The sequence below is a fragment of the Geotrypetes seraphini genome, chromosome 1 (assembly GCF_902459505.1).
Source record: "Geotrypetes seraphini chromosome 1, aGeoSer1.1, whole genome shotgun sequence".
Taxonomy (NCBI): Eukaryota; Metazoa; Chordata; class Amphibia; order Gymnophiona; family Dermophiidae; genus Geotrypetes; species Geotrypetes seraphini.
Window position 1 is genome coordinate 120,558,014 of NC_047084.1, and position 19,761 is coordinate 120,577,774.

Sequence of the window (19,761 nt, forward strand, 5' to 3'; positions counted from 1 at the left end):
CAGCTTTATTCATTAGAGCTCGCAATGCTCTCCACGATCTGACCAATAGTTTTGAAGCATAGTGCAGATTTCGTGAGCTGGTTGCCTAGCAACAGATTAGCCCACTGACTGACGTCCAAACAAGGAGCCTGCAGTTGTTTTGTATTTTCCAGCTTTATTCATTAGACTCCACAATCTGACCAATAGTTTTGAAGTCTAGTGCAGATTTCGTGAGCTGGTTGCCTAGCAATAGGTCAGCCCTCTGGCTGATGTCAGACGTTCATACGGGGAGCCTGCAGCTGTTTTATTTTCAGTAAATTACAAACTGTGGCCATGTTTGAAGAAAGGCTGCACATACTCGATTGGTAAGAGATAACTCTATATCTTAGCAAATGTCCATTTGAATAAGCTTATATCTGAACTAAACTATATCTGAAAAGGTTGGTCTTGAACTAGGTGTGTCCTGAAATAAACCCCCGAAGTAACAACTTTTAGATAAAGTGCTGGCAGGATGTTAAGCAGAGTATTATGTTTTTACACTTGAGAAGTCACTAGCTTCTGCAATGTTTGAATGATTTTTTTTTTAAAAAAAGCAAAAACCGAGAAGAGAGTTGGGCTTTAAAAGTTTTGTATGTTTTTAGTTCCCCTCGACCCTGAAGAAAAACCTTGTTTGAAACATGCATGTCGGGAGAGGTGGCTAACCTCGAAGCTAAGTAGCTAAGTAATAAGATTATATTAGAAGAAAAAGGCATTAAGTAAGGAAATGAAGGAATCTAAAATGAAATACAATGAAGAAATAGTTATTGAATTATGAAATGAAGAATAAGTATGACATTATACGAATTTTAGAGTTTTGAGCAAATAAACAATAAAGTGGACAAGAGATTGCTGGGCACTATTTATGGTCCAGTTGATATCCGAAGGTCCATACAAATGAAAAAATAAAGAATTAATATATATTCACAAGATATGTTAGTATTAGATCAATAATCTCTTTACAGTGTATATGGGGCCGCACTATTTAAACAGGCACCATATAGCTTTATGATATTAGAGATTTAAAAAGAGTACAGGGAATAGTTAGTGATTTAGAGAGAAGTGACTAAGGACTCACTAACAATTGGTTAAGATTTATCAGATTTAGAGTCAGTATGTGGCCCTTGTTAAGGTACAGGTGACAGAACTCCAGTAGCAAAATTGAAGGAGCGGAGAGGGACAGGAAACATAAAACTTAGAAGAATTAATTGTCAAAGAGTCTCGGAATAGGGTAAGCCTTTTTGATAATCATCTGCTAAAATACAGGAATGCAAAATTGGCTAGTGAGCAAATTAAAGGCAGATTTTAGTTTTGAGAATCTGGCCCCGTTTCTTTTTACATCTTTGAACTGAATTACTACTTAGCACTTTGAGAAATTATGGAAGATGGAGTTATATAAACATATAATGGCATAAATATATCAAAATGATTTTTTTTAATAGTGTATCTTGGAGGGGGGGGGTAGGGTTAGTCATTTTTCTCAGCAGAACACTTGCTTTTCACAATTTCTTTAAAAGAAAACGGATTAGTTTCAGCTTCATCTTTTACCATTATATCTGAAACGAGAAGAGAGACAGATTACCAAAATCGAGCTTAAGGTGCGTGGAAAGGCAATTTCAAGTAGTCATAATTTTATATGAAGATTATTGTTTTACGTCCGCAATATAGGATCGGTATGGGAGAAAAGACCAATTTGTACCTTTGCTTAATCTTTTGTAAACCGCATAGAACTTCACGGTACTGCGGTATATAAGCTGTTATTATTATTAAATAACAGTGACCATTGAACTACCCTGGATACAAATGATTATCTGTAAACTGCAGAAAAAAAAATATAGGGGTGGAAGAGAAACAATAAAAATCCTCTGCTCTTCTAAGCTCTCTTTAGAAGGAAACAATGCACAAACTGGCCGGCGTCCCAAGAGAAAGGGATTTCTCTGCCTTCACTTTTACTACATGCACCTTACATGTGTACTTTGCACAAATCGCGCATACACAAACACATGCTCTCGTGAACAAGTAGCATCTAACGGGCGGGCTACTCACCATTAAATCTGGCTAAAAAGGCACTTAAAATACTACCGGGGCAGTGACGGAGAAGGAATTACTTAGAAGTCCCATTTTCCACCCACCTCACCCCCGATACACGCATTTCTCCGCCCTGGTACACCCGGCGCTTCCCATAACGAGATAGTTCGGCCCGCCAGACATGACGTCGCCCGAAAGCCGGACATGCGTAGAATGGGGCACGCAGGCGCGGGCTTGGTGTGGGAAATCGCAGGCATAAAGGCGGTCTACGTAATGGGCGTGCGAGTGCGGAGCCAGTGAGGAGGAGGGAAACGGTTGGCATCGGTGTTTCAGGCTAGGGTGCGGAAGTGCTGCTTCTGGTGCAAAGGGCATACGAGTCCTGATATCCCATACTCTGGAGTTGATTTCAGAAGGACGAAATTTACTCCGCTTCCTTCTCCAGTTTTTTTTTTTATTCTTCTTATTGTACATTTGATATCCCGCTTAATGCAAGAGTTCAAAGAGGCTTATAATAGATACATTAAACTACCATCTCTGTCTCAGACGGGCTCACAATCTAAAACTAAGAGTGTCTACAAAGTAGCAGCCTTTTTGAGTGAGTGAGAAGGTGTGATTTTGATCTTCTCTGATATCTTTATTATTTTCTGGGGTTTTATTTACTTCGAGTCTGAGGCTTTTCGGTGCTGGAGAGCTCCCTAGTGACCCTGGGACAGCTCTCTGCCTACGAGAGAAAACAGACTTTTGTGACCGTCTTGTCACCTGCCGGGGTCTTGGTAAAGTTAAGAAGACCTCCGGTAGAGGGTAGCACACTCCTGACGTGGCTCCCAAAGGGGGGAGACCTCACTGGTGTCTCACTATCTTGGGCTTTGCTAAAAATAAAGCACCGTGAGTCAAGTTGAACAAAAATAATGTGAAAAGTTTAATTAGTCACTTGCCACATAAATCATATCAGCTATTATTATAGTCCAAGTTTCCTTTCTTCCCAAACAAGGGCAAAAAGAAAGAAAACAGAAAACAAAAAGACTTTTAACTTTCACCCCAGTCCAGTGAAAGCACAGCAAGCTTTCTATCAGGTATACTTCCAGTCCAGGTTTTAGGGCTTGCTCTACCTGATCACACAGTCTCTGAAAAACACAGCACAATTAGTCTCTTAAGCACTTATCCAGCCTTGAGCTGGAGTCCTGGGCTTACTAACCAACACAGTCCAGTTTCTTCACCAGGTATTTACATTCTTGAATATAAAGTAAACTTTAAGCAAAAACAAAAGACAAAAACTGAAGCCTTACTGCAGGCTCCTAAACTTCCAGCCCTGATTAGCTCACAGTCCTTTGGGCTTCTCCTGAGCTCCTGCACAGCTGCAGTGTAGCCAGATAATCAGGCTGCTGCAGCACTGCTCTAAGCTTGTGTTACAGCACAAACAATCAAAAACAGTTCTGCCAAAAACTCCTCTCCACTATTATTCCTGTACAGCCTTGTACCTGTAGTGTTTAGTGGATAGTTGCCAAGCCCACATCCATGGCTTCTTCCATAACGGTCTCTGACATACACCCTTCATCCAGGTCCATGCTTTCTGGTGTATCCAGCGGCACTCCTGGCTCCTGAGGCATTGGAGCCTCACACTCCATTGGCTCTGGAGTGAGGTCTGGCCTTCTCCTGGCCCGGAGAACTCTCTCCCCCAGGCTCTCTTGGGCAGCCTCCTTTAATGCTCTGGAGAGCTGTTTAACAGGCTTAGGGCCACGCCCTACACTGGGTGATTGTGTGCCTAGCTTGTGTGTTCTTGGGCTCCCCCTCAGGCTAAAGGGCAGAATATCACTGGGAGCTTGATTAAACCCCTTAGTGTGACTGGAAGCTTTTCTGGGCCAGGCAGTTAACCTATACTCAGGGCACTGCTCTAGGCTAGAAGACTCAGGATAGGCAGCTAGGCTTTCAGGATCTTCTTCCTGATCATTCTCAGGGAGAGTCTGGTCTCGAGTAAGCGACTGAGACCGGGGTTTCACTCTGACATGCCCGTTTCGGGGAGCGGAAATGTCACAGTCTGCAGCTGGAAGGTATCCCTTGAGGTGCCTGTTTGGCTGATCTGCGTTGAGTCTTGTGGGGCTTGGGGTCTGTTGCCCTAGAAGCTAGCTCTCATCCTGTTTGGCCTTGGTGTCAGAACCGTTGGGCTTCTCGTTTGCTGGCTGCATAGAGTCCTCCCATTCGCTCGCGCATCCGCAGGGGTTGAGGCTTCAGTGGGATTTTTTTCAGTCTAGCAGCCTGAAGATTCCAGCTCTTGGTTTGGTTGACTGAGGCAGTTTCTCTCAATTTCCAGCTTTTCTGTGACAGTTTGAAGCAGGCTGACACCAGCACAGACAGTGAGTATTGCCTATTGTATTCTATGGAAAAATCGGGGGTTGGGCGGGAGAAGAGATTTGAATGGAATATTTCAGGGTTTTCTGGGGCTGTGTTTAGGGTCCCCACCTCCAAAAACCTTTCCCAAAGTTTTTTTTTTTTTTAAACTTTTATTTGGTTTCCCCATGGCATTTTTAGCATGAATAGCCACATTGCCACAGAGGCCATCTTGGATTTTCCTGATTTTGATAAAAGCCTCAATCTGCCTCAAAACCGGCTTCAAATCACTTGGGGTGGACTCCTCTAGTGGAGATATCCCCACATTATGCCAGATTTGTGATGGATGACTGGCTGATCAGCGGCCGTGTGTCATGTGTCGTGGAGTATGTGAGGAGGGTTGGGAGCCTTGGGCTTTGCCCCTTCTAATATCCTTAAGGCTGGGGGATCGCAGAGAATTCCTTATTTGGGGAAAAGAACCCCTGCGGAGCCTTTGGAAGGATAGGCTGAAGTACAAGTGCTTGGACACAGTGGAATCCAGACGGCAACAGGAAGCCTTGAAGGGTACTTGGGGCCCCTAGTCAGAGTTTTACCCTAGAGTTTGCTGTGGAAAGTCTATGTAAATTGTTGAGAGACTCCTTCCATTGAGGGAGCAATGGTGGTTGTTCAAGGGGATTTCTCTTCTCCAAGGGTACTCTCTCCGGCAGAGATTTCCTGAGCAGGAACCAGAGGACCAGTCAGAAAAGGCCTGGGGTGACTGGTAGTTGGCGGATTCCATGCCTTTACTCTCCCAGAGTGAAAAATCCCTCCTGTGCATTTGCTAAGTTCTTGAATTTAGAACTTTGGGGGGCAAATGTTCCACAGGGTATAGTTTTAGAATATGGTGTCCTGTAAGTTTTTGCTTTGCAAAAGTACTGTTTGTAGCATCACAAACAAGCTGAACTTGAGTCTGCTCACCAGTGGTGTTCAGACGTGATATGAAAGTGTATTTGGAGGATGGAATGGATTACTCCAAGCACATTACCTGCATTGTTTGTAAAATTAAGTTTTGCTAGCTCTTAGGGGAAGATGTAGATGTTCAGAGACAATTGAATACAAATTTCTTTCACTGGAAAAATGTCATTTTTGTGTTGTAGAATTAATAATGGTTAAATAACATAAACCAAGCCACACTGTTAGTAAAATCATATTTTTTGCTTAGTTTAAAATGTGTACTGAGTTTAATGTTTACTTAACACTTTTTTATTGTTCGCTCTTGTTTTTAGAATGGAAGTGTTGCCTTGGGAGTTAAAGCACTATTATGGCCAACTTACTTAAAGAAAGTACCATTTGTTCTTCTGCGTCCAGCATCTCTCTTTCCTCTCTTCTGGCTAGCTGTAGCCTTGGTAGCAGTCAGAGTTCCTCTCGCTCTCTCATCACTTCCATTTGGTATAAGGAGAAGCTATACGAGTCGGCTACTGAGGCTCTGGAAGCCTACATCAAGGACTATGAAGGAAGCCTCCTGTCTCCTTCAGTAAGCACTGGGAAGATCTCTATCCAGAAGACACCTGTCGGAAGCTTCCATAGCAGACCTAAAGGTAATACAGTTCACTTATCTGAATGTAGTAAGTTCTGTAGAAGAATAGTTCAACCCCCTTCCACCAGGCAAGGTCAATACTGGGCCTCAAGGACTGGAGAGAGTTACCATGGTCAATTTCCACATGTTGCAGTTCATCTGAATTTTCCCAATTTAAATCTTTTCAATGTAAAAGTTTTAAGTTAAATCGAAGCACACAATCTTTGCTATTTCATGCTGTCATACTCTCCTGGATCCAGAGCACACATACACTTATAATAATTCCTATGAAAGTACGTATCTTTAGATACAGACTGTCTTGCTCAGGAATGTGAAACCCTATATCTTCCATCTGGCTGCAAGCTGAAGGAAAAAAAAACACTTATAATTTAAATACCTCTACAAATGTTTTATATATTTAGTTTCCCTAAGTCCAGTTTAACCACCAAATTACATAAATAACACATTATTATGCACTTCTCTCTATATAATTTCCTGATCGTTTGTTAATTATCCTGATATGGATGTAATATGTTCGCTTATAACACTTTTTCTGTCCATGGAAAGATCTCTGCTACACCCTGATATTTATTCTGCGCTGTTTGCACAAGATGGCGAAACTCCTCAAGCCTCAGCACCCTGAGGTTGTGGGTTCAAATCCACACTGCTCCTTGTGACCATGGGCAAGTCACTTAATCCCACCATTGCCCCAGGTTCATTAGATAGATTTTGAGCCTGACGGGACAGACAGGGAAAAATGCTTGAGTACCTAAATAAATTCATGTAAACCATTCTGAGCTCCCTCGGCAGAACCACCTTGAGATCCCCCTTCCCGCCCACAGTCCCCTACAACTCCCTGGTGCCCACCGACTCCATTTCTACCCCAACGACCTCCTATCCCATCCCAGTGGACAGATCCTGGTCCATCTTTGAGCTCGTATCCGAATCCACGGTCCTCAAACTTTGCCTCAAACTGAAATCCTGCAACTGCTCCTTAGACCCATTCCCCTCAAGTTTCAAGTTCAAGTTTATTAAATTTTGATTTTACGCAATATCCAATATTTCAATGTGTATTACATAATTGTAAAAGCCAGGGATGACAAATACAAATAAGACTATTATACAGACTAATCATTATATTCTATTAATACAAACTGAAACAAATAGGTAAAAGGGAGAAATACAATTTATAAAATTAATTAAAAAAGAATAAAAAATAATAAAAAAAAACATTTAAGGTTTGTACATAAGGGTAGGGTCAATTTAGAAAAAAGAAAAAAATTATGAAGAAAATTAATTGATAGAAAGAGCTTCAGTTATTTTAAAATGATTCATGGAAAGAGGTAATGTTAGGAATAATTAATCTGTTTAAAAGTAGATAGTTTTAATATGAAGAATAAATAAAGATCCAGATTAGTATTAATGATCTTTTGAATGAAGGGAAAAAAGAGGATTAAGATTAAAATTAAAATTAAAAAAGCACTTATAGTTTCCATGTTGATGTCCTACTCATTTGATTCTTTAAAGAATAGGTACTGTGTTTATTACAATTATTTATCTATATGAGAAAATTCCCGCGCAGGCCATCTCTTCTATTACCGAACTCATCAATTCCGCCTTACACTCGGGCCTTTTCTCCCCAGAAATGGGCCATATTGCCCTGACCCCTCTACTGAAAAAATCTGACCTAGACCCCTCCACACCATCCAGCTATCGCCCAATAGCAAATATCCCTCTATTAACCAAGTTACTCGAGTCCATCATTGCCACCCAACTCGCATCTTATTTAGAGAGATTTTCTATCCTCTCACCTTACCAATATGGATTTCGTCCCAATTTCAGCACCGAATCCCTACTGACCTCCTTAATCTCTAAGGTCCAGTTACTCCACTCTCGAAACAAGTTTGCCGTCCTCCTTCAATTCGACCTTTCCGCTGCTTTTGACGTTGTTGACATCCTAGTCTACCAACTCTCCGAGATAGGCATCAACTCCACAGTCTTAGACTGGTTCTCTAAATTCTTACGCTCTCGCTCTTACACCGTCAACATGAATGGCACCTCATCCGCCCCCTGGCAACCAACGTGTGGAGTCCCGCAAGGCTCACCTCTTTCTCCTATCCTGTTTAACATCTATATGTCCTCCCTTAAACTCCTCCACCTATCACCCCTAGAAACAATTTACGCTGACGATATCCTAGTCCTCCTCGAGACCGACCCAAACCTTACCAACCTCTTGGAGAACATATCCTCCTGTATAACGAACCTCCAGTCCTGGGCCCATACTGTCAAAATGAAACTCAACGAGTTCAAAACTAATCTACTTTGGCTCGGCCCTAAACTTGACCAACTCCCCACCTCCATCTCCCTGTCCTCTGGCTCCACTCTGCAGCTGGAGTCCTCAAGCAATGTTCTGGGCATCATCATCGACTCCACTTTGTCTTTCAACGACCACCTCAATTCCTTGGCAAAAAAATGCTATTTCAGCTTTCACATGCTGAGGAAAGTAAGATCCTATTTCCAACAAAACCACTTTACTGTTCTCGTCCAATCTATCATCCTGTCCAGATTGGACTACTGCAACTCAATCTACCTAAGCCTTACCAAGAAAAGCCTTCATAGACTTCAGCGGATCCAGAATGCCGCGGCCAAGCTCATCTTCGCAAAAAGTAAATTCGACCATGTCTCACCGCTCCTGTCCAAGCTCCACTGGCTTCCGATTATCGCCAGGGTCCACTTTAAATGCGCCTGTCTAACTTTCAAAATCCTTCATGTCATCCTCCCTCCCTTCATCCCACTCTCCTGGAACTCCTTAAATCTTAATACCACCAGACCCACTCACAAACTTAAATTATCCTTTCCTTCATTAAAAGGCATTTCCCGCGCAGGAAAACTAGGGACCTCCCTCCCCTTCAGACTCACTGAGCTCTGGAACAACCTTACCTCCCCCCTCCGGACCCTGAGCTCTCTCCAACTCTTCCGCAAACATCTGAAAACCTGGCTGTTTTCAAAAATGTAATACTTACCCCATCTTTGGCATCCGTAAGCCCCCCAATCACCCTTTCTCTATACCCTTTCTCTATACCCTTTAACCTTCATGGAGTTCCTTTCTCTCTCAACTCCTGTAAACCGTGCCGAGCTCTACGATTGTGGAGATGATGCGGTATATAAACCTAAGGTTTAGTTTAGTTTAGTTTAGTTTAATAGAAATTGAATTTGTGACAGGAGCGTGGCTGCCTTCTAAAATGGTTGCCATGACCATTCGTGGCAGCTCACGGTACTACAGGAAATGCTGAGAACAGCCACAAAAGATCACGGCAGCCATTTTAGAAGGCAGCCACATGGAGGCAGGAGCGAGATGGCTGCACTTCTGCCACGAAGACCCCTTCTGGACCACTAGGTTCCTCAGTAGGCATGGGTAAGATCTTGGGGTTGGAAGGGAGATTAAAGGGTCAGGGCCTGGAGAGGGGAGAGAACCTTGGCTATGGGTTGGGGGAGAGAGGGAGGGAAGAGGTGCACAGACCTATGAGGAGTTGGAGGGAAGAAACGGGAGAGAAGCTAGACCTTGGGGAGGGAAGAGAGAGTCACAGACCTGGAATATCTCAAACTCTCTTCTCTACCCATTGCAGCTCTTTGTAAATCTTGGATCAAATTTTTAGGAAAACGGTGGCCGAATCCTGTCCTAGACCTAGAATAAAATTGTATTTGTATGTTTTGAATATTAAAATCTGTTTGTATCTTTTTTTCAAGTTTCTGGTAATGTTGACTGCGCTGGAGACAGACAGGCTTTCTCATCACCCTTTAAAAGCCATTTGAGTAATGATCTAGACCTTGTCAGTCTCACCACAGATGATCTGCTAGCTTTTCCATCAGATGGATCATTGCCCTTTCATCAGGCCTCCATCTCTAAGCCGGTGATCCAAAGAAACAAGCAAAGGCGGAAAAATCATAAATCATCTCTCAAAAAAAATACTTCATATTCTTTATTTGACTTTGATAGAGAGCTTGGTTTTCAACATAATTCGAGTGTTTGGGGTAAGAAAAACTTCACTGGGTTTTCTCCGTGTAAAAATGTCAGTTCTCGTACTGTAGAAAAGACTGTGGGAGGTGATGACAGTCAAGCAGCTCCAAATTCCCTTTCCTCCAAGAATTATCCAAGGTGGTTGACAAGCCAAAAGTCTGATTTGAATGTTTCTGGAATAACCAGCATTCCCGATGTGAAATACCCAATGTGGTTGAGGAACTCTGGCCTTTTATCTGACTTAGTTGATAAAGATTTTACTTCAAAACGTCACAAAGCAGCAGACAGTTCTTCAGAACAGACTCCTTATGGACTCAGTAGCATGACATATTTGGACAAGTTGGATAGTTTTAATATTTTTGACAATAATAAGCATCTACAGTCAGTAGATGTTGAAGGAATGAATGAAATGTTGGTTTTCCAGCAAGAGGATTTATTGTCATCACATTCTAAAGAGCCATTCAGAGGTATGATTTAATGCTTTTTAGTATTTTTGTTATTTCTTGAAATCTTTGTACATAAATCCAGTCTAGTTAGAACTTTAAAATGGTGCAGGATAGCCACTTTCTGATTGCTAGTTTAATCTCAAATTGCTCTGGAGTTGTCTCCTAGCTTTACTAGAAGCAAAGCAAGTTGGTAAAGTGCATTCTGGCTGCGTAGAACAAATGAGATGCATTTCCAATCCCTTTGGTCTTGAAATCTCCAAATTGAAAGCTTGCACACCATTTCTTCACTGTGGAATATGATAGGTATTTGTCACTCAGTGTTTGCACCATACATTCATGGATTTCCTGTAGAGTTTTCTTCTGCAAGAATAGGAAATTCATGAATGCTCCGAGTTCCACACTTGAAAATTCCACATTTTTTGTTGATATGATTCAGTCAGTGATCAGAAACAATGTCCAAACATAGCATTATTGTTACAAGATTATTATTAAATGGATGGAACTCCATCAATAAGCTATATCACTCTCAAAGAGAGGAATATAACTTATAAAGAAATATTAATTTGGTGAAAATTAGTTGCTTGATTAAAACTTAGCTCTGTAATAATAATGTATTGAGTTTAAAAGACCAGGATTCAAAGCATTTTCAAACAACTTAGAATTTTATTTCTCACCAAGCAAGATTAAGCATAAAATTAAAATCAAGCAGGTAGAGCGGTTACAGATAGGATTTTTAAGCAAAGACAAATGTTGCTAAAGCAGAAGAATCAATTTATCTGGATTCAGAAAGGTACGATATGAATAGTCCTTAAAATGGAGAAGAGGCTGCACGGCCTAGTGAAGCAGCATGGTGATCCAGGGAGAAGAAGAGTTGTTGCAGCTTGATCCAGGGCTGGTTTCAGAGAGAGTGAGCCTGTTGTTAGAAAGAATTTCCCTTCATATTTATAGGGCTGAAATCTGTTCTAAAAATAGAATCTATTCTCTGAACTAATGATGCTTCTTTGAATGGCTTAAAATGGAGTGAAGAGCTTCTAGTCCAGAGATGAATTTGGTGTGAAGAGCTTCTATTGATCTTGCAGACTGGAGTAGTCCAGAGATGAATTTGGTATGAAGAGCTTCTATTGATACAGTTCTGTTTAACTCTGTTATCCACCCTGGCCATGTCTTTGTCGTATACCTGGACTTCAGTAAAGCATTCGATAGTGTACCACACCGCAGGTTGCTGAGCAAGATGAGTTCTATAGGATTGGGCGACACATTGACAAAATGGGTTGGGAACTGGCTTGGAGGTAGGCTTCAGAGAGTAGTGGTGAACGGCACTCCCTCCGAAATGACGGAGGTATTGAAATCTCCAGCTACCACTAAATTAGAAGCAGCCAGTGGTAATAATATTTGTTGAATTTGTTTGAAAAACTCCATTTGATTCGAATTAGGAGCATACAAATTAAATAAATCCAGGGTTGTATTTCCCATAACCATTTTGATATGCACCCATCTTCCTAAAGGATCAGAGTTTATTAATTGAAAATCAGCATTACATTTCCTATTTATAAGAACAGCTACCCCAGCTTTTTTCCCTACAGCAGGTGAACAGACATTTGGATATCCAACCCCCTGATAGCTTCTTAGATTCAATCTCAGAAAGATGCGTCTCTTGAATGAGATATACATCCGCATTCTGTTTATGTAGAAAAGCTAACATTTTCTTCCTCTTAATTGGGTGATTTAGACCATTGACATTTATAGAGAAAATTTTAATATCCATCTATTTTTATGATTAAAATTTGACATATAATTCTATGATAAATATTATGATCAGACCTCAGCACATATTTAAGATATATTTCCTTTCCCATCCCCTCCCCCCTTTCCCTAACCCCCATCCCTTTTTTCTCCAGAAAATAAAATTATATTGAAACAATTCAACTTTAACACTTCTCCCAATTTCATTTCTTAAAAATACATTAATCATCCCATCCCCCACCCCCCCTCTACTTTCCCTTCCCAACCCCCCACAAACATTGTCTGACCTGGAACACACATTGGTATAGCAGACCCTAAACCCCCTCCCCCAGGCAACTAATATCCCTCAACATTATTTTAACATATCCCAAAAATTCATCTATATTTTTCATAAATTTAAATACTCAATTACTTAATTTATATATATTCATTCATTCAATTAATATATTAATATATATTGATACTGGTATTAACATATTCATTTTTAACATCCTCACTTAAAATCATCCGAATAAAATTCAATATAAATATATACTTGAATAAAATCAATCAATAAGTATATTTATATAAATTAATTAGTCCCCTAAAATTATCTCCTTCTTTATTAATTATCCCCCCTTTAAATCCCAATTCCCTACACTTATCCCATCATTTAATCAATTATTGTCATTCATATCAATTAATATCTACATAAATATGTAGTAGTAATAAAACTCCTAATTAAATTAATTTCCTAAAAAATTATGAACATATCTCATTCAATATAATATATTCCTTAAATCAAAAAATTTGAACTTTAAGGCATTATATTATAATGTATATTAAATCTCATTAATTAAAAATAAATATCATCAAAACATTCAAATGCATTTAAAATAATTTGATCCATTACCAATCATCTTCCTAAAACTTTCCACATAAATAACTTTTAAAGCAAAAAAAATAAAATAAAAATAATTTATTGATTACAATAACAAAACTTGAAACTTTCCCTTTTCCTTTCTTTCTTCTTCCTTCCCTTTTCTTTTTTTTTCTTTTTTTTTCTATTCTTCCCTTCTTTTTTCCCCCTTTTTCTTCCCCTTTTCTTCTTTTCCCTTCCTTTCTTCCCTTTTTCTCTCTTCTTTCTTCTTCCTTATTCTTCAATGATCCATTTGCAAAAGCAAACTCATTCATAAATTCATTTTCCAAGATCTTAACTGTGAACTCCATTCCATAAAATCTGAAAAGTGAGTCTTCTCTTTCTTCTCTTCTTTCTTAATATATATTCCTTCATGTAGACATTGGTTCTTCTTGTGATAGGAACTCTTTAAATTTTACAGGATCCTGGAAATACAAGGATTTATTTCCATTAGACACTCTCATTGTTTTTTTTTTTTAGTTCAATTTGTTTATTGAATAATGAAGAAAAGGAAAACAAAGTACATCATGTAACCGTAAAAAAAAAAAACAGAGTACAGAAATTGGCAGAGAATATCGTAAGAATGCGGGATATATATCCTCCGAGAGTCCTTGTACAGAGTGCGTGATAATTGTATATTTAAAGTGATTGTAAGTAGTTGTCAATGGGAGTCCAAATATCACTTAATGAAATTAAAAGGTTATTCTTCTTCTTATCAAAAGCATGCTGTTCATATTTTTTAAACAGACATATAGAATTCCACCAAAAAGTAAAATTCAACATAGAAGCGGATTTCAAATTTTGCAAAATATGCAGTATACCCACAGATATCAATATATCAATCAATTTTGGCTGACAGGTACAGGTCTTAAAGCAAGGATGAAGAGATCTCATAATTATGATGTCAAAAGATAAATCAGCAGTACAGTTAGTTACAAAGCTAATTAAGGACCAAATTTGCGTCCAAAAAGGTAAAATCTTAGGACAGTTATACAGCATATGTGCTAAGGTACCTGGGGATTGTAGACAATGCCAACAGAGATCATCATTTTTTAGATGTGCTAGTTTCATTCTGTGTGGAGTCCACACTACTCTTCTCATAAGAAAATATAAGGATTGTGTCATATTTGCTGAGAGAAGAGGTTTATTCACTTTCGTCCAAAACCTAATCCACTCCCTGTCAGAAATTTGTATATTAAGATCTTTTGACCATTTACGTTGGACTTCTATGTCAGATAAGGGTCGTCCCCCTTGTAGTATTTTGTAGAAGTATGATCTTGCTTTTCCTTGTGTCTCAAGCAGTGAACTCCATTTACTAATACAGGAATTATCTGAGTAATGTATGGAAGAAAGTACAGAGGACAATAACATCAACTGAGCTTGTTTGCCAAAAAGGGTTGGATAAATTGCTATGAGATCTGGGAAAGTATATAAAGTGGTATTATGATAAAGCTGTTGGACCTGCCAGATACCCAACTTACTCCAGGATGTCCAATTAAAAACTTTTTTGTTGTGTTTAATAGCTGGGTTATTCCAGAGGGCCATGTTCTTCTGTGTAAAAATTGATTGGGTGGCCTTGCGATCTAGCATACGGAGTGCTGTGGTTGTGGCTGGGAGTAGTGAGAAGGGTTTTAGTCTGGAGGGAATAGACATTGTAGGAATGATATTAATAGGAATTTGATTGCAGACTGAGATTTCTAGTTCTAGCCAGGTGGGTAGAATTGAGTCAATTTGGGAGTGAGTATATGTGATCCATTTTGATCCGTATTTAGCAAGTGATGCAAGTTAATAGCTACGAAAATCAGGGATATTTACTCCTCCATACATCCTGGGTGCCTTTAGCTGATTTAAAGCTATCCTAGGTTTTTTATTATCCCATATAAATTCAGTAATTCGTTTATCAAGCCATTTATAGAAGGAGGGTTTACCTAATTCGGGTAGCATAGTTAAGATGTAAGTAATTTGTGGTGTTAAGGTCATTTTGAGGGAGGATATGCGGCCCCACCAGGACAAATAAAGAGGTTTCCATTTAGAGGTGGAGGCTATAACAAGGTCTTTTAATTTGGCGATATTAGTGTTCATTATAATGTCTCGATCTTTGTGTATATGAATGCCTAAATACTTGATTGGAGAGGAGGACCATGCAAATGGAAATGAGGATAGTTCCGTTTGGGATATTTGATTATTGAGCGGTATTATAACTGATTTTTCCCAGTTGACTCTGTATCCAGAGTATGTGGAGTAGGTGTCCGTAAGTTGTATAAAGGAGGGGAGGGATGTTAAAGGGTTCCTGACGAAAAGCATTATGTCATCAGCATATGCTACAACTTTGAGTTCTCTTGCAGCTAAGGGAATTCCCTGCATAGAAGAAGTTTGTTTTATTGCTAAAAGGAGAGGTTCCAGGGATAAATTAAAAAGGAGCGGGGAGAGAGGGCAGCCTTGTCTAGTTCCTCTTTCTAGTGTAATAGGTGTAGAAAGAGATCCATTAATGAAAATCTTGGAGAGTGGTTTCCAGTAAAGGGCCCGAATCCATGAAATAAAAGATTCACCTAAATTAAACCATCTCAGAACCTGCAACAAGAACCTCCATTCTACCCGATCAAAGGCTTTTTCCGCATCAATAGCGAGGCCTATTGCAGGTTCCGAGATGGTCTTGGCGTAATCATTAACAGTGTGAAAAATGCGTAAGTTATCTCCAATATATCTGTGTTTAATAAATCCTACTTGGTCGGGGGAGATTATATAATCTGTAACGTTGTTTAACCTGATTGATAAAATTTTTGCTAATATTTTATAATCAGAATTAAGCAATGAAATAGGTCTATAGTTTTTGGGTTGTGTACTATCTCTGCCTGGTTTAGGAAATATTACAATATGGGCTTCCGAAAAATTTCTTTGGAGATCAGGATGTGCTTGAACAAAATTAAAGTAGGTAAGTAAATGAGGAGAGAGAATTGAGGAAAATGTCTGATAGAATTCGCTTGTTATGCCATCTGGGCCTGGGGATTTATTATTGGCCAGCGTTTTGATAATATTTTGGATTTCCTGAATTGTCAAAGGTTCGTCTAAGATATTTTTGAAGTTGGAGGATAATTTTGGATGACTAATGGATTCAAGATAATTTGAAATGTCCTCAGTTGTGGAGGAAGTTTCAGATTGAAACAGCTTAAGGTAAAAATTTTCGAATTCAGTTGTTATAATTTGTTTATCTGTAGTTAGGGTGCCATTTGGGGTAGTGATAGAGGTAATATGGGATCGTTTTTTATTTTTCCCTTTGAGGTATTGAGCCAGAGCTCGTCCCATTTTGTTACCCCCAATATAGTGTCCAGATTTCATTAGGAAAATATCGTGATTGGCTAGTTTGGACGCTAAAGAATTATATTCATATTTAAGTTTTATAAGTTGGGAGTGTATGATGGTGTTGGACAAGTCAAAGGTGTATTGTGATTCTAGTAATTTGATGTCAGCTTCTAATGTAGTGAGACGTTGAGTTAATTGTTTTTTTTCCAAGCCATTAGACTAATTATTTGCCCTCTCAATGTAGCTTTATAGGCTTCCCATAGCGTAGTCGGGGAAATATCAGGTGAGGAATTATGCAGGAAAAATTCTTCTGTGAAAGTATGAAGTTTTCGTTTCGCATCTTCATCAGCTAAGATGCTATTGTTCAATCTCCAGTTGGATGAGGGTCTATTCGGGCCTTTCAGATTGATAGAAATAGATACTGGCGCATGATCCGATATGAGAATGGGATGTATAGTAGCTTGAGTTATGTCTGAAGCTAGGGAAGAAGAGAGTAGGAAATAGTCCAGTCTTGTGTAGGAATTATGAGGAGCTGAGAAATGTGTGTAATCTCTTTGTGTGGGATTTAGGAGTCTCCAGGGGTCTACTAAGGTATAGTTAGTAATCAGAGAATTAATTTCTGCCAGAGTTTTGGATTTCGTAGGTCTGCATGAGGAGGTTCTGTCTAAGATATAATCAAGTGGTTGGTTATGATCACCTCCGATGATGAGTGGATGTTGTGAGAAAGGTAGCAGGACAGATTGTAGAGAACGGTAGAACTCCGGGGAGTCAGTTACCGGGGCATAGACATTCAGCAATGTGAAACGGGAATCATAGAGTGAGACATGTAGTAAACACCATCTCCCTTCCAAATCTGTAGTTTGTGAATGTACAACTATAGGTAGAGAGGTTCTAATATAAATGGAAACTCCATTTTTTTTTTTCAGTGCAGGTGAAAAAATTGGAGCATTGTAACCCTGCAGGGTGGTTTTTATATTATCAGCATGGGAAAGGTGGGTTTCCTGAATGAATATAATGTCAGGATTCAATGATCTTATATAATTCGACATTTTTTTCCGCTTAATACAGTGGTTAAGACCATTGACATTGAAAGTTAGAATATGCAAATTAATCATAAAGAAAAATCAGTGCAGTTGCTATAATGATAATGGAAAGAGAGTATATATGTATATTAGCAAGCATCAGCATGTACAGTGTCAAGGAGAAAAACCAATTCTGAACCTGTAAACAACAGCAAAATGTCAGACCTATAAGAGGCAAACAGTGCCAGAGGAATGACAAGTGAAAGAAGAAAGAAGAGAACGGGTGGGCTTGAAACCTCATGAGCAGCCTGCAGCAGACAACTGTCTCCCTTCCACAGCGCATGTGTAAGAGAAATTAATGACATTAACACACCAGGACGGTGAAATAACAATATCTTTGAATGTTAGAACATATTATGGAACAATAGAACAATCTAACAGAATCAGTGCATCTTAATAGACTCAATATATATCTGAAGCTCAGCTGGATCCATGTACGTTACAGTTTTGTTGTTGTGAGTTACAAGCATTTTCGCCGGGTAGAGCAAGCCGAATCGGGCTCCTATGTCCTTTAGGTCTTGTCGCAGTTGCAGAAATAGTTTCCTTTTGGCCGCAGTGGTTTTTGCCAGATCAGGAACGAAGAGAACCTTCTTGCCTTGATAAAGAATCTGTTTCTTTTCTTTTGCTGAAGTCAGAATCTGCAAGGTGTGTTGGTAGCGCAGCAGATTGGCTACAATGGGCCGAGGCGTTTTTTGATTCGGGGAAGGTCTGGATGGAACCCTATGTGCGCGTTCCAGTTCCAGCGGTGGATCAAAGGTTATACCCAGCAAAGATGGTATTAAGGTTTGTAGGAAGGTGATGGTATCCGATCCTTCAGAGGATTCGGGGATCCCCAGGATGCGTACATTTCCTCGGCGGCTTCGATTAGCCAGATCCTCCAGGTTCGCTTGCAGTGTAGTAATGGCTTTATTGCATTGCGGTATGAGCAAGATATTTGCCACGTGTTGGATTTTGAAATCTTCTAGTGCATCGATTCTATGCCGTACATCAATGAACTGTGCGTTTAAAGCCTCAATTTCTGTTTTAATAAGTTGGGATTCTTCAACTTGTTGGGACATAAGGCTTTTAAACGCTCGCATCTCAGTTAGGATAAGCTCGAGCTGTGATTCCACTGAGTTCGGCGGCTGTTTTACGGGCGATGCGACCTCGTGCTTAGGCCTCTTACCACTAGTGGGTCCCGTGCCGGATTGCTCAGTCTTAGTGGGTTTATTTGAAGACATGTCGCAGCTATAATATAGTAAATGTTGAGGATGTAATCTGGAGCGTTTCAAATCTCAAAGCGTGTTAGATATTTTCCGATTAAACGCACCGCTGTGGGGAGAGTTCAGTCGGCACGTCTGGCAGCCATGATCGTCAAGCCACGCCCCCGACACTCTCATTGTTGATGGATAATACAATCCATAAGTGTAGCCCTTTTCTTTTAACTGCTGTCTCAGCATAAGAAACTGCTTCCTTATATTTGCAGTTGGTTTTGCAAAATCCGGGACCAACATCAATTTAGAACCCTTATAATTTAAATTTTTATTAGCTTTTGCCACCTTTAAAATTTACAAAGCTTGCTGAAATCTTAAAACTTTAAAAATCAAGGGTCTAGGGCCAACCTGGTTTACTGATCTCTTTGAAGGGATTCTAAGTGCCCGTTCTATTTCCAACGGCCACTTCGAGTTTAACTGTAACAGTTTAGGTAATAAATTCTCCAAAAACTGTATAGCGTCTCCCCCTTCAAGATTTTCAGCCAAACCAAGCACTCTTATATTCTTTCTCTTTCCCCGATTCTCCAAGTCCACAAGTTGATTTTTTAACATCTCTACAGCTTGTCTTTCAGCTTCACACTTTTGTGTGATATCTTCCAACCGATCGACTCTCTCCTCAATCGCTGACATCCTCTGCCTTTCAGTCTGGATTTCCTGCTTTAGACTTAGCACTTCCTCTTTGACTTCCGATATTTTATTTGCATTGTCAGTCAGCATCAACTTGATTTTAAACAACTCTGACATTATATCCGCTTTGTCAGAGTACTCTTCATTTTCTAACGGGATTGGCACATTTGACGGCGACACCGGAGTGACCTTTGATCTTTTCGCCGATACACCCGATGTGCACGGCTTCTTCGACTTCCCCTGTCTTGTAGCAGCCATTTCCGACGCTGTTTTCAGTTATTTATAACTCGGGTGAGCGAAGCAAAACAACTATTTTCTTTCAGTTAGTTGCCTGGATTCGAGGAGCACTGCGGTTATGCCACCATTTTGCACGCTCCAAGCCACCCCTCCCCCCATCTTTTTCATTTCTGATATAACGTGGCAATGAATTCCACAATTGTGGAGCCATAACAGAAAACATGTCACTTGTTG

The 19,761-nt window shown here is 39.8% G+C and overlaps 2 protein-coding genes across 5 annotated transcripts in view; one reads left to right on the forward strand and one right to left on the reverse strand.

Moving 5' to 3' along the window:
• Positions 1 to 19,761, forward strand: part of C1H18orf54 (chromosome 1 C18orf54 homolog) — an 82,185-nt gene that overhangs the window by 35,547 nt on the left and 26,877 nt on the right. For 2 of the 4 annotated variants that reach the window (XM_033937146.1, XM_033937171.1), the window contains exons 1-3: positions 235 to 344; positions 5,634 to 5,945; positions 9,671 to 10,408. In XM_033937146.1, the coding sequence (XP_033793037.1) occupies positions 5,669 to 5,945; positions 9,671 to 10,408 (1,015 nt within the window). In that variant the 5' untranslated portion in view covers positions 235 to 344; positions 5,634 to 5,668. Of the gene's footprint in view, positions 1 to 234; positions 345 to 4,372; positions 4,395 to 5,633; positions 5,946 to 9,670; positions 10,409 to 19,761 lie in introns of those variants that run through there. The other 2 variants (XM_033937163.1, XM_033937155.1) reach the window with 2 other exon arrangements.
• The window catches only part of LOC117357043 (zinc finger protein 501-like), a 115,923-nt gene continuing 108,583 nt past the window's right edge, over positions 12,422 to 19,761 (reverse strand). Inside the window, exon 5 of the mRNA XM_033937215.1 lies at positions 12,422 to 13,453. Coding sequence (XP_033793106.1) covers positions 13,400 to 13,453 — 54 coding nt within the window. The 3' untranslated portion in view covers positions 12,422 to 13,399. The remainder of the gene's footprint in view (positions 13,454 to 19,761) is intronic.